The 12,677-nt window shown below is 42.0% G+C and overlaps 1 protein-coding gene across 7 annotated transcripts in view; it reads right to left on the bottom strand.

Moving 5' to 3' along the window:
• Positions 1-10: 10 nt before the first annotated feature.
• Positions 11-12,677, bottom strand: part of Fsip1 (fibrous sheath interacting protein 1) — a 126,823-nt gene continuing 114,156 nt past the window's right edge. For 6 of the 7 annotated variants that reach the window (XM_048460015.3, XM_048460017.3, XM_048460018.3 and 3 more), the window contains exons 11-12: positions 5,784-6,294; positions 11-3,800 (exon numbers count right to left, since the gene is read on the bottom strand). In XM_048460015.3, the coding sequence (XP_048315972.3) occupies positions 3,745-3,800; positions 5,784-6,294 (567 nt within the window). In that variant the 3' untranslated portion in view covers positions 11-3,744. The remainder of the gene's footprint in view (positions 3,801-5,783; positions 6,295-12,677) is intronic. The other variant, XM_048460016.3, reaches the window with a different exon arrangement.

The raw sequence follows: 12,677 nt of genomic DNA, 5'->3' as shown, positions 1-12,677 counted from the left end.
TGTGTCTGTGTTTATTTTGTTCTTTATTGTCTGGCTATCATGGGTATGGGCAAAAGTCATTCTTTAACCAGTAGCACAGTTAACCACATATACATTCTTAACCACATATACAGCATGGCAGGAAACAGCATTCATGGTTCCTATGTGATTGACGGACACTAGACTCAGAAGACACATTTGCTAGATTTTTGGAAGGAAAAAAAAAGCATGAATCTGCCACATGGAAACCTTAAAATAAAAATGACCCTTGAGTCACAAGGCCCCAAAGAAAACATTTCGTATTTTATTAATATTAGGTGTCTTGTGTTGAATCCTCAAAGTCCAGTTCTATGTTGAATCCTCAAAGTCCAGTTCTATTTCTAAAGGAACAGTGATGACAAAGGAAAGGACAGCTGGGAGAACAGGTGACTCTTCCTGACCCGAAGCGATGTCACAGGATCACAGAACAGCGGCTCTCAGAGAAGCCTCAGGGAGGAGCTGTCCTGGGACTGAGCCTAGTGCTCCAGACAATAGTGTGGAGAACACATACTTTGGGTCAAACCAGAGAAGTAAAGAAATACAAAAGTGGGGCTAGAGAGACGGCTTAGCAGTTAGCAGGGTTAAAGTTCCTGCTGCTCTAGCAGAGGACCCGAAGCACAGCACCCCTTGTGGGCAGCAACGCCATCTGCAACACTTGCCAGGGATCTGAGGCCCTCTTCTCACCTTTGTAGGAGCCTGCACTCACATTTACAAACTACACACACACTCACACACTCACACACACACACACACACACGAATCATTTTGATCATTTTGTTACAACAAAGCAAATTTTAGAAGGCATGTATGTGGGTGTGAAGTTATTCAGTGAAGACAATGTTACCTTGTTCAACATCTAGGCAGAATTTGAGGCTTGAATGGATTAACCATGGATGTGCATAGTTGACTAATTTCCAATTCTAATAAGCAGATCAATGAAGAGAGAAATACAAGTAGGTAAGAGATGGCTTTGAGGTCTGGGAAACAGTAGAACAGATTGGATGTGTGAGGTGGAGTCTGCCTCCCTGGCCGGCCGGACTTCTCTAGTGAAAAACCACGGACTCGGGTGGCGTGCGGCAAATGGGAAGTGCCACGCCTGCCCCACAGGCCCACGGAGAAGCAGTGACAGCTAGCAGATTGCAGAGAACATGATCGACAGTAACAGCGACCTGAAATGCGGCATGAGCTCCGCTCAGGTTGCTCCATATGTGGATTCCTGGAGGAGAATCCCATTTAATTTTTAGCAAAATGTTGCAGCAAAGCTGATGGAGAACACGGAGATGAGGCAGGAGAAGTGGCCAGGTCAGTGCTTTCAGGCCAGGCCTGTTCCGCTTTACTGTCAGAATGACCTTCAAGTGAGTAGGCTATACCAGATTAAAGACTTGTTAAAAACTAGAATTACATCATCAAGATGATAGACTCTGACGCATATGGGAGTTTAATGTCATGTGTTCTAGGACTGTTTGGCTGGAAGGCCATAAACTGGGCCCTGCAGAATTTACAGTCAAAGCAGTGTTGGTGGCTTACTAAAGAGTCCTGTCTAGAAAAACTATACTACAGCCCCTGATACCTTCATAAAGTCTCTATCTATCTATCTCTATCTATCTCTCTCTCTCTCTCTCTCTCTCTCTCTCTCTCTCTCTCTCTCTCTCTCTTTCCTATAATTTTTATTCTTGTTCTGGAGAAAACACCCCAGTTTATAGGAAGTCAGAGTCGGTGTGGTGTGGTATGGCTTGGTTTGGTTTCAAACCAGGAGACTGCTGTTAAATTACACTGCATAGCTTGCTTCTCCGCGCTTGCCGCTTTCAGCTGGCATGCTGTGGAAGGATGTTACTCTTTTTAATTAAAAAGTTCATTACCAAACCTCATTATCTCCTTCCCCTTGCCTAACTCTGGCAATAGCCAGGCTCCTTGTACCTCAAACACCATCTGCAGAAGCTGTCTGTAAAGTCATAAGCCTGTGAAGTTCCCACAGAAATGGCTTCTTTTGTGTTTCTCTCTCAGTTTCTCTCTCCTCTCTCCTCTCCTCTCTCTGTGTCTCTCTCTCCACCACCCCCTCCCTTTCATGCACATAGCCCAAATACAAGAGAAGCATGGGTGTAGAAAGTTTGAGCTCTTCCGAAGGGCTGGTGGGCAATAATAGCTTCTCTCTGTCTCACTTCTAAGTGCCCACCATGCCACCCCCGCCCTCTGATTGTTCCCACCAAACTCTTCGGTACCTAGGAGTGCCACAAATCATTCTGAGAGAACCCAAGATCGTGATCTCTTTTCATTTTTGCCAGCACCACACAGCAAAAGTCAGGCATTACGATAAACCACACTGTAGTACCTGGACATCAGTGTGTGCTTCTGCTATTTTAAATGGATAAATAATAGGCTAGGGTGTGGCTCTGGGGTAGAGTGCTTGGCCAGCATGTGCAAGGCCCTGGGTTCAATCCCCTGTACCTTAAAAGCAAAATCGACAGAAATGAACCAACAGGAAACTGAAACGGGAAGACAGGACAAAGATAGCCATAGGAACGTGGATGCTCCTGAATAGCTATAGAGTTCTTCACCTCAACAAGTCAGGAAAATATGTAAGCGATCATTGATGTCTAGCAAGGCCAGCAGACAAAGGTGATAAAATGAACAATGCTGTACATAAAGTAATCTAAACTAAGTCAGGGCCGCAATAAGCTTATTATTAATTAGGAATGAACTAGTCTTACATCCATGAGGTCAACTCAGCATACACACGTGGCCATAAAAATTTCTCATGAGATCAGATTACTGACCCAGAACTAGACAAACATTTTCTCTTGAAATGGTGCTACAGACTTTCTTTTAATAAGATCCACTTTTATATCCTGAATGCTAAAAGGCCTACCCTCCAGAAGAACATAACTGAGAGTAATAAAAAAAAAAAAAACTCATCACGCTGTAACTTAAGAAAGGTACCATCTGGCTCAGTTGCTCTTCCAGAGGACCCGGGTTCAATTCCAAGCACCCACATGGCAGCTCATACCTGTCTGTAACTCCAGTTCCAGGGAACCTAACTCCCTCACACAAACATACATGCAGGCAAAATACCAATGTACATAAACTAAAAACGAATTATTTTTCAAATGTAATTTTAAAAAAGAAAGAAAAGAAAGGTATGGTCACTAACTAGAGCAGACGCAGCAATTTTCCTTTGTTATGGGAACTCATTTCTTCCCAAGGCAAGCTGTACTTATGGACAATCAGACAGGCACAGAGAAGGGAAAATGAGGCAGAACAAAAAGCCACAGTGGGCACAATCTACCTGAATCATAAAGAGTGGAAACACATAAACCCAACACAGTGGGCTGGAGATACAGGTTAGTAACAAAACGTTTGCATGCAGATGCACGAGGCACTGCCCCCAACAGAATCAAATAGAAAGCAATAAACTCCTGTCTACTAGACTTAACATCACCTGTGTATATGTTACAATGTTGGTTCTTATAAAGAACCCTGAGATCGTAACATTAGCGATACATTTGTAAACAATTTTTCCCAGGAATTTCAATGAATAAAAACCAGCAAACATTTATACCCCAAGTTTCAAAACTATCAAAAGAATGTAATCAGCAAAGAAGGGAATTCAAAGGTTGAGATCACTTGGGGAATAGTCTCTATGATGCATTCACTATTCCAAAGGATTCAGGAAAAAAAATAGATAAAGCCACTTCATTTCCAACTTTCTTAGGCTTAAACCCCAGAAAGTCATGCTTCCCATTCTTCTGGTTCATCCGCAGCATCTCCAGGCTCTTGTGTATCTGCTAATAAAATAAGTACAGTGATTATACAACCAGGAATACATGCATAATTAATAAAAATCATTCAGCCTGCTAAGCATTAAGTCACTCATTCTGCTGTATAACATAATGACCACAGCCTGTTTGCTGGTATAGAATACTGCAGACGACATCAGCAGGGAAGATAAGGCGTCTGTTTTCACTGGGGCTACAGTTCAGAAAACGGCTGAGGGTTGAAAGATCGAAGATTTAGGGGAAGACATAAAAATTACCTTTTGGCTTTCTACAAAGCTTCTGAGAAGTAGGTTGAAGCCAAAAGTAAATGCTACATATAGGATTCATGAGGACTGACTGCCTTTTTTCTCTTAAAGGGGGGGGGGGGGAATTGCTCCACCAATGGAACATAGTTTTCTGTCTTTGATAGAAAGGCTAGCAAAAAAGGTAGAACCACAATGAAATCAAATAAGAGAAGACAATAAAAAGGGAATCAGGAGAAAGTTGTAGGTTGTGTAGTCAAAAATTGTCTGCCTTCAAAAGGTTACTATAGGCCTCACAATTCCACTCTGTATACGCCCGAGCTGCGGGAAAAACAACACAAAAAAAAGTCCAATAAAAGTTCATATTTAAATATTTGTATCAGCATTATATGTAACAGCTGAAAAGTGGGAAGGGCCCTATCAATTAATGAACAGATAAATAAAATGGGCTATATCAATACAAGGGAATATTGCTCAAAGTAAAAAGAGCAGAGCAGGGATACATGCTGCAACATGGGTAAATCTGGAGAACACTGTGCTGTGTGTAAAAAGCAAGCACAGGAAGTGTGTGTTATAATGCCACCTTCAGGAAATACTCGGAGCATGCAAACTTACAGAGGCTCGACGTCGAGAACTGCGGTGACGTTGTAGTTACAAGGAAGTATCAAACAGGATGTAGAGGGAGTTGGGACAGGTAAGGAAGGGGCTATAGTATCACATGTATGCCCTGTGCTTTGTGAATTTGAGTTCTTCTCTGTGCAGTGGTCAAATCCCACGCAGCGAAGGACTATTCACGCTTGGGGGCCGGCCTCTAATTACACCTCCCATCATTCATTGCTTCTTCTGTAATCTCATCCATCTCAATACTGACTCAGATTTTGAGCCCGAGTGGTTAAAGAAATGGGAATCATGAGAAATCTGTGAGTTAAGAGGGAAAGATGAAATGAGTGTGAGGTTGTCAAGTTGCCCAGTAGGCAGTTAGAAACACCGGACTGGGGTGGGTATTAGTTCAAAATCAACCAATCATAGACCTCAAAGGGAACAGACGGATAGACAGACATAAGATAGATAGATAGATAGATAGATAGATAGATAGATAGATAGATAGATAGATAGATGATAGATAGATAGATAGATAGATAGATAGATAGATAGATAGATAGATAGATAGTAACAGAGAGGGAGAGAGAGAGAATCGATTTTAGAGTAGACCATTAGAGATTAAAGCTTAAACTGTTTAAATGGGCTCACAAATTATGACATCAATTTCTGACACAGATAAGTAATTGAATATTTGTTTGTGTTAAAAGTTACTCATAGTGATTGGCTCCTGAGCCATTGCACTATTGTAAAATGCATCATATCTGGAAATGTAAGAGTGGTCTGGGCAGGTATTTTACATCTGAGCATGGTATTTTACAAACTTATTCCCTGAGATCAAATTTTATCATTAAAGTTTAGAGGCTGAAATCTTTTAAAATTACTTATCACTATTCAAAACACTTTCTCTTCCTGTCTAAAATCAACACTGTTTTCAGGATGGCAGAATTACAGTGAAGACTCTTGAGCGTGTTAACCTCTCCTTACCTCTTAAGAACATTTATTAACATGTGCTTAGGCTTGCCTGCTCCTAATGACAGCGCCTGGGCTGACGTTAGATGTGCATCACTGCACCCTCCTCTAACCCACAGGATCATTGTGTTGAGATGATTCTGAGAAACATTCACAAACCACACACTCTCCAGACTACCTGCTGCTGCTGGCTCCTCTGGATGGAGCTTTGGCTGTTGGTCTTCTGAAGAGGACTCCACATTGATGCCATCCAGGGGATCCTCCAAAAAAGGAGGCTTTTTCAGTCTCCCGATGCCAACGGTCTTTGACATAAAATAGTCTGCTGCATCGCTGAAAGCCTCCTCCTTGGAGAACTGGAGGCCTTTCATGGCCTCTATGTCCATGATGAGAGCTTCTGGTTTGTAGTGACCAGCCAAGGCTCTGGTGAGGTAGGAGCCCACGGCAGGTCCGCATCCCTCGTTCTCAAGCCTGCTTGCATCATCTAGCTGGGATTTCTGGACCTCGACTTCGGACTCAGCTAGTAATCCGCAGGGGGTGGATGGGCAAAGTTGGGGGGGCTCAGGGGCTGCGTCAGTGTCTTTGTTTCCCCCTCCAGAAGAAAGGGCAGGAGAGACGCATTTCTGTTGGGATACACACTCCTCCAGAAGACACTTCAGCTGTTCCTCGGAGAGACGCAATGTGGAGTTCAGCTGAGGAGACAAATCAGAAGTTTTCATCGTCAATTGGCTGACTAAACGTGTTTATCCTGGGTAAGTGTCCAGGAATACAGTGGAACTTCAAGTGTCAGGAGAGCACACACCCAACACGTGCAAACAGGAAACGAAGTTGTTCTGAAGTCTTCACAGCTGCAGGAGGCTAGACAGTAATGTACAGAATAAATTCAGAATCAATCATACACAGCAGTCTGGAGGAGGAACTCATACAACATTGATTTTTTAAAAAAAAATGAACCACTAGCACCCTCCACACACGGAGAAACAACTGGAGCTGAAGAGGAAGCACCTTCCACTGGGTCACAAGGAAAGGAATCCTTCCATGACTTCCTGTCGGAATTCCTCTGTCTCCACCCAGTACTCAGTGGAGGCCGCATGCCACTCAATTCTGAAACTGGGGGGAAACCAGGACCAACGGCACTGCCATCACCCCCACCCCAGGGAGTCACCTGGGGTCTGCTTTCAGTAGACAATACTGGCGAGGACAGGAGAGGAAGGCTGAAGGTGTGGCCCCGTCCTGAGCTGTGCAGTTGCTTCCAGAGGTCAGGGGCCTTCCCAGAGCAGTGCATTCGGGAACAAAGATTTGCTCACACGTATTCAATCTCCACTTGTAAAGATCATCCAGGGGTGAGTGTTTTAAACAAGGCATGAATCTAAAACCCCTTTTTCCTGTACAGTCATGTGCCGTCACACCTGGTTTATACCAGAGACTTGAACCCAGGACTCTGCGCATGGTAGGCCAGCATTCTGCTGACAGAGTTACAGAGTGGCTGGTGTGTGTTGACGATATGTGTGACATTCTCTGAAAATAAATGTAATTAACATTAAAATCCCACAGTTTTCTTCCAGTGATGTTCTGAGAAAACACAAAACTGAAAGAATGGCTTCCTTCACTGAAACACAACGAAAAAGTGCCCTCCTCCCATGAGTCGGCATTCGAAGACTCAGAGGAAAGCACGAGCTAGTGCACCTACCTGACAACAAGCAGTCCCATAAGAAAGCTTACTCATCAATCGCAACGGCCACAAATTCTACCTCAGCAATGCTCGTCGCCTACTGTGAATATCCACAAAGAAGGAATGAGAGACGTATGTCAGTGGGGAAGCACCTATCTACTGTGTACAAGGCCCTGAATTCAATCCCCAGTAACACACACACACACACATATGAAAACCAGAAGAAGCAGCTAAACATTCTGTATATGCTGTATAGGTACATGTACAATACTGGTTGGTCTCGTCATTATTAAAACAAGCATAATTAACTCCTTACTCTCCCCTCCCCGTTCTCAGGCAACTAGAAAGCAGTAGAGTAAGACAAGTTTTATATTATACTTTTAAAAATAGATCATATTTTTTTTCCAAATTACATTGAACTAATCTATAAAACTCAGTCAGTCAAGGCATGGTTATGCACGACTTTAATCCCAGCACTCAGGAGGACAGAGACAAGTGGATCTCTATGAGTCCAAGGCCACTTTGATCTACATAGTGAGTTCCAGGCCAGTCAGAGTTACATGGTACAACCCTGTCTCAAACAAAAATTTTTAAGAAAATTAAAAACTCAGTGGCAACCACTGTGATTTTGACAATAATAAGAAATTGTCTAAAATTTTTTTCATAGGGATAATCTGAAATACAATTCAGATAGCTTAACCTGAAGTCAATATACATGTGAAGAAATAGGAGTTGAATTATATAACAGCAAATCATACTCCTAATAAATAACTTCCAGAGTCCAGATGTGGAATTGGTCCTATTTTCAGAGCATCTTCTTCACCCTGCTATATAAACCTAGTCAACTAGACAGCAAAGACAGTCCTCATGCAGCAGCAGGGGCTTAAAATACACCTTCCCATGCCGCTTACATGAAACTGCTTACAAGGAGGGGACTGCCAGCTGGATTTAGAAAGAAGGCACGACATAAACACCCTTGTCGGACGTTAGTCCATTGTGAAGTTGTCAGACAACAGAACAACTGGCCTCGGTTGGAGCAAGAGAATAAAGAACTGTGGAAGTCGGGTCTCTGAGGCAGCAGGTGGGAGGGGGAACTGGCAAGGAATCGTCTAGGCTTGCCTGTTTCCAAGAGCAACACTGATAGATGAGAAGCTTGGAAATTCTGACGATGACTTTGGCTAGATACCCAGAAGAGTAAAGCAATCATGAACTCTGAGGGAAGAGCAAAACATTTTATAGAAATGAGGGGTGCAGAGTCAAACATATACAGAGGATGGGAAAGAGGGAGAACCAGGCCAAAGAGAAGTGATTTTTATCTGTAAGACAAACAAAGACCTTGGAAATGGAGAACCAAAGATGAGCTTTCAACTCCGCTGAAATGTTTTTTTTTTTTTTTAATAAAGAACTGGTATTTTTAAAAGAGATAAAGGGCAGAGGCGCTGCTGAGGGGCAGGGAGTATACATCACGTGCAGGGGGCAGGGAGTGTACGTCACGTGCAGGCTCTGGATTCAGTCTGCAGTGCCACCAAAATGTAAAGAAAAACGTGCAAAAGCCACTGCAGAGAACACTTCCCTGTTAACACAGGAGAACAGCTGGCTATGGGCACAAAAACAATTTTAAAAATAAAACTTGTATTCTTTAGCCTCTCTACCTACAGTGATGAACTGTTAGCATTTTTCCTCTGAAATCATTACCAGCAGAAGTGAGTCAAATACAGTATTCCTGAAATTTTAAGTTTAGTCCAGTGTTTCTGGGTGGCGGTGTGGATCAGAAAACGCCACGTGAGCCACTTATCCCATCTCGTGGTTCCCAACAGAGCCTTGCCCACAGAAAAATTCAACAAATGGCTATGGTAGAAATCAAATAAGTGAAGGAGGCCCAGAGTGTTCTGGAAAGTACTTAGCTGCTCTCGGATGCTAGGCTGGACTGTACTCGGGCTCTATACAGCCATCCCTGACTATGACGGCCAAGTCTTCGTCCAGATAGCTCATGACACTCCTGAGTTAGCAAGCTCCGAGACTGAGCCATTCCATGTGAGAAGTCTAGGAACCTGTTCAAGCACTCACCTCCAAGTATCCACCGTCCGCGACAGCTGATTTCCACACTGTCATGAACCAAACACTCTTGTCATCCCTGCCCATCCAGTGCATCCAGGCGTGATCCCGCTGCCGCCGAGAGCAAAAGCCCCTCTTCCCTTCTTCATTTCAGTTGACCCTTTTAAAGTCCTCTTTCCTTTTATTTTTTTAAAGATTTTGTAAAAGTGTATATGTACTTTGAGGGTATTTCCCATGTGGCTCCTTCTCTCTCCTTCCTATTAGCCCCTTTGTTCCCCTAAGCTGTTTGACTTCTACTTTTATATCATTGCTGTGTGTGTGTGTGTGTGTGTGTGTGTGTGTGTGTGTGTGTGTAAAAGCCACAGTTAGAGAAAATCAACCAATATTTGTCTTTCTGAGATGGGCTTAATTCACTTCATATAATTATCTCCAGTTGCATCCACTTTCCTTCCAACAATACGCTTCATTCTTTATGAGTTGGTTTTTTTTTTTTAAAAAAAAAAAAAAAAAGGCCCCACTAAACATTCACAAATTTTCCTTACCCACTGCCAAGTTGTTGGACACCTAGGTTGGCTCCATAACTTAGCTACTGTGAGCAATACTATAATAATCACTGCTGTGTAAATATCTCTGTAATATATTAACTTGGATTCCTCTGGTTAAATACCCAGGAATGATGTGACTGAGTCATACGGGATATCTATTCTGAGAAACCTCCATGCCGACTCTCACAGTGACCACACCAATTCAGAGCTCCACCACCTTATGGTTCTCTTAACATCCACATCCACCAGCATCTGCTGTTGCTTATTTTCTGTGTCTGCCATCCTGGTGGGGTGAGATGGAACCTCATTGTCATTTTTATTTGTATTCCTCTGAAGCTGCATTACTAGTGAGGTGGAACATTTGTTCGTGTTCATTGTATTTCATCTTCTGAGGACTGTCTGTTCATTTTCTCAGTCCATCTGCTGGCTGGGTTGTTTGATTTTTTTTTTGTTATTGTTCAACTTCTGGGGTTCTTTGTGTATTCTAGATACTAACGCTCTGTCAAGTGTGCAGCTACTGAAGAATCCTCCCCGTTCTGTGGGCTGCCTCTTCTCTCAATGCTTCCCTTTGCTACACAGTTTTTCATTTCAGGGGTCCCACTTACTGATGGCTGAGCAACTAGAGCCCTGGCGAGAAAACACTTGCCTATGCCAAGATCTTGAACTATTTTCTCTGCTGTTTTCCCCTAACAGTTTCGGGGCTTAAATTAAGGCACTAGATTCTTTTAGAGTTGAATTTCATGCAGGGCAGGAGACAGACAGGATATAGTTTTATTCCTCCCCATGTGGTTATCCAGTCTGGTCCCCAGTTAGTATAATGTTGACTACAGGTTTGTCAGAGATATCCATTATCTTGAAATGTATTCCTTCTCTTTCTTGTCTCTTTGGGACTTTTGACACAAAGAATTATTGGATTTTGACAAGAAGCCCTTCAACATACATCTTAATGGTCATGTGATTTACTTCAGATGATTTCTATGACATACTACATTTATTGATTTGCATATGTTGACCCACCCCTGCACCTCTGGAATGAAAGCAGCATCACTGTGAGTGGTACTTTTGATGTGTTCTTGAATTTGGTTTGCTGGCATTTTACTGGTGATTCTTACATCTGTGTGCTCCATGGAATAATGAAACTGCTTACAAAGTCAGCATCCTCCTGCTACCACTGGTCCACACCTTCACTTGTTGTCATGTCTTTGTCAGCTCGTGGTATCAGGAGGATGCTGACTTTGTAAGCAGAATTTGACAGCACTCTATCTTTCATTATTTCACAGAGTAATTTGAAAATGATTAACGTATAAGTTCATCTTTAACAGTCTGGTAGGATTCATCAGCAAATTTCTTTGGGCCTTCACTTTGTCTAGGTGGGAAATTTCATACTACTGTTTCAATCTCATTGCTTGTTACAAGTCTGATAATATTTATCTCATATTTTAGATTTAACAGTTTAGTACACTTTAAGTTTAAGCTATATCCTGATAGTTTTCTGAATTTTACTGGTATGTGCTGTATGGTCTGCCCTTTCATCTCTAATTTTCTTGGTTTGGCTCTGTTTTTAATTTTGGTTAACAGTTGTTGAACTTGGTCATCTTTCCAAGAACCAGTTCTTCATTTCATAAACTCATGAATTCTCTTTCTTCATTTCTAGTCCATTAATTTCCGCCCTGACCTTATTCCTCTCACTGCTTGGGGCTTGGCTGGTTCTTATTTTCCCAGGGCCCTAATGTGCAGTGCTACTTATCTGCTTTAGATCCGATTTCTCACGTGTCACTTGGAGCTGGAAAGTTCCCTAAAAAGACTGCTTTCCTGGTATCTCATATGTTTTTGGTATGTGTGCTTTCATTTTCATTCAGTTCATGGATTTTTGCTTCCTTCTTGATTTATTCAAGAACCTAGTCATTGTTCAGTAGTACAATGTTTAATCTTGACTTTCTGCAGGTTCTGTAGCTTCTTAGCTATTGGCGTCTAGATTTAGTCCACTGCAGTCAGAGAGAAGACAAGAAATTACTAGTTTTCCTATGCTGTTAAGACTTGCTTTGGGTCCTGCTACATGATCTGTTTTAGACAAGCTCTATAGACTGCTAAGAAAAATGTGTATTCTTCAGCTGTCTCGTCTAACTTAGAGATGTTCTTTTGTTTTGAATATTCTTTTTTATTAGTCATTGTGCACACAGAAAATAATCAGAGTAAATGTATTGGATTTTGTTTCATCAGAGAAATCATATAGCACATGTAGGGTTAATTCTCAGGCACCTTACTTGCCTGACTGACACTATCTGATATCTTGCAAAACAGTAATAATTAGCATTTTCTAAGTACTTACTCTAGGCCAGACATTCCTCTATGCATGTTATATGCACTGATTCCTTTAATCTTTGCAGTGAGCCTGAGATAGATATCATTTTTATTATTATTTTCACTTTATAGATACGAAAAATGAGGCACCAATAAATTAAATAATGTCCAATGTCTACAGCCGCCCAGTAGTAGAGTTGGGGTTTTTGAACACAGATGGTTTGGGTCCACAGTCTGAATGGAAGTCACTGTAAATAATGTCTCTCTCTCTCTCTCTCTCTCTCTCTCTCTCTCTCTCTCTCTCTCTCTCTCTCTCTCATTCTCCAAGTGTCTTCTTCCACACTGATGTTCTTTTCCTTTCTATCCATCTTCTCAAGAATGGAAAAAAAATCTCTTCCATAGAGTATTTCACTTGATCCTCAATCTTGACCCAGATTAGATTTATGTTTTAGATAAACACAGTATCCTTTCTTTTAACTCATTAAAAAATAAAATAAAATAA

Source organism: Myodes glareolus, chromosome 10, assembly GCF_982192425.1.
Source record: "Myodes glareolus chromosome 10, mMyoGla1.1, whole genome shotgun sequence".
Taxonomy (NCBI): Eukaryota; Metazoa; Chordata; class Mammalia; order Rodentia; family Cricetidae; genus Myodes; species Myodes glareolus.
Note: the sequence above shows the minus strand (reverse complement) of the source record. Positions and strands in the feature narration are given on the sequence as shown.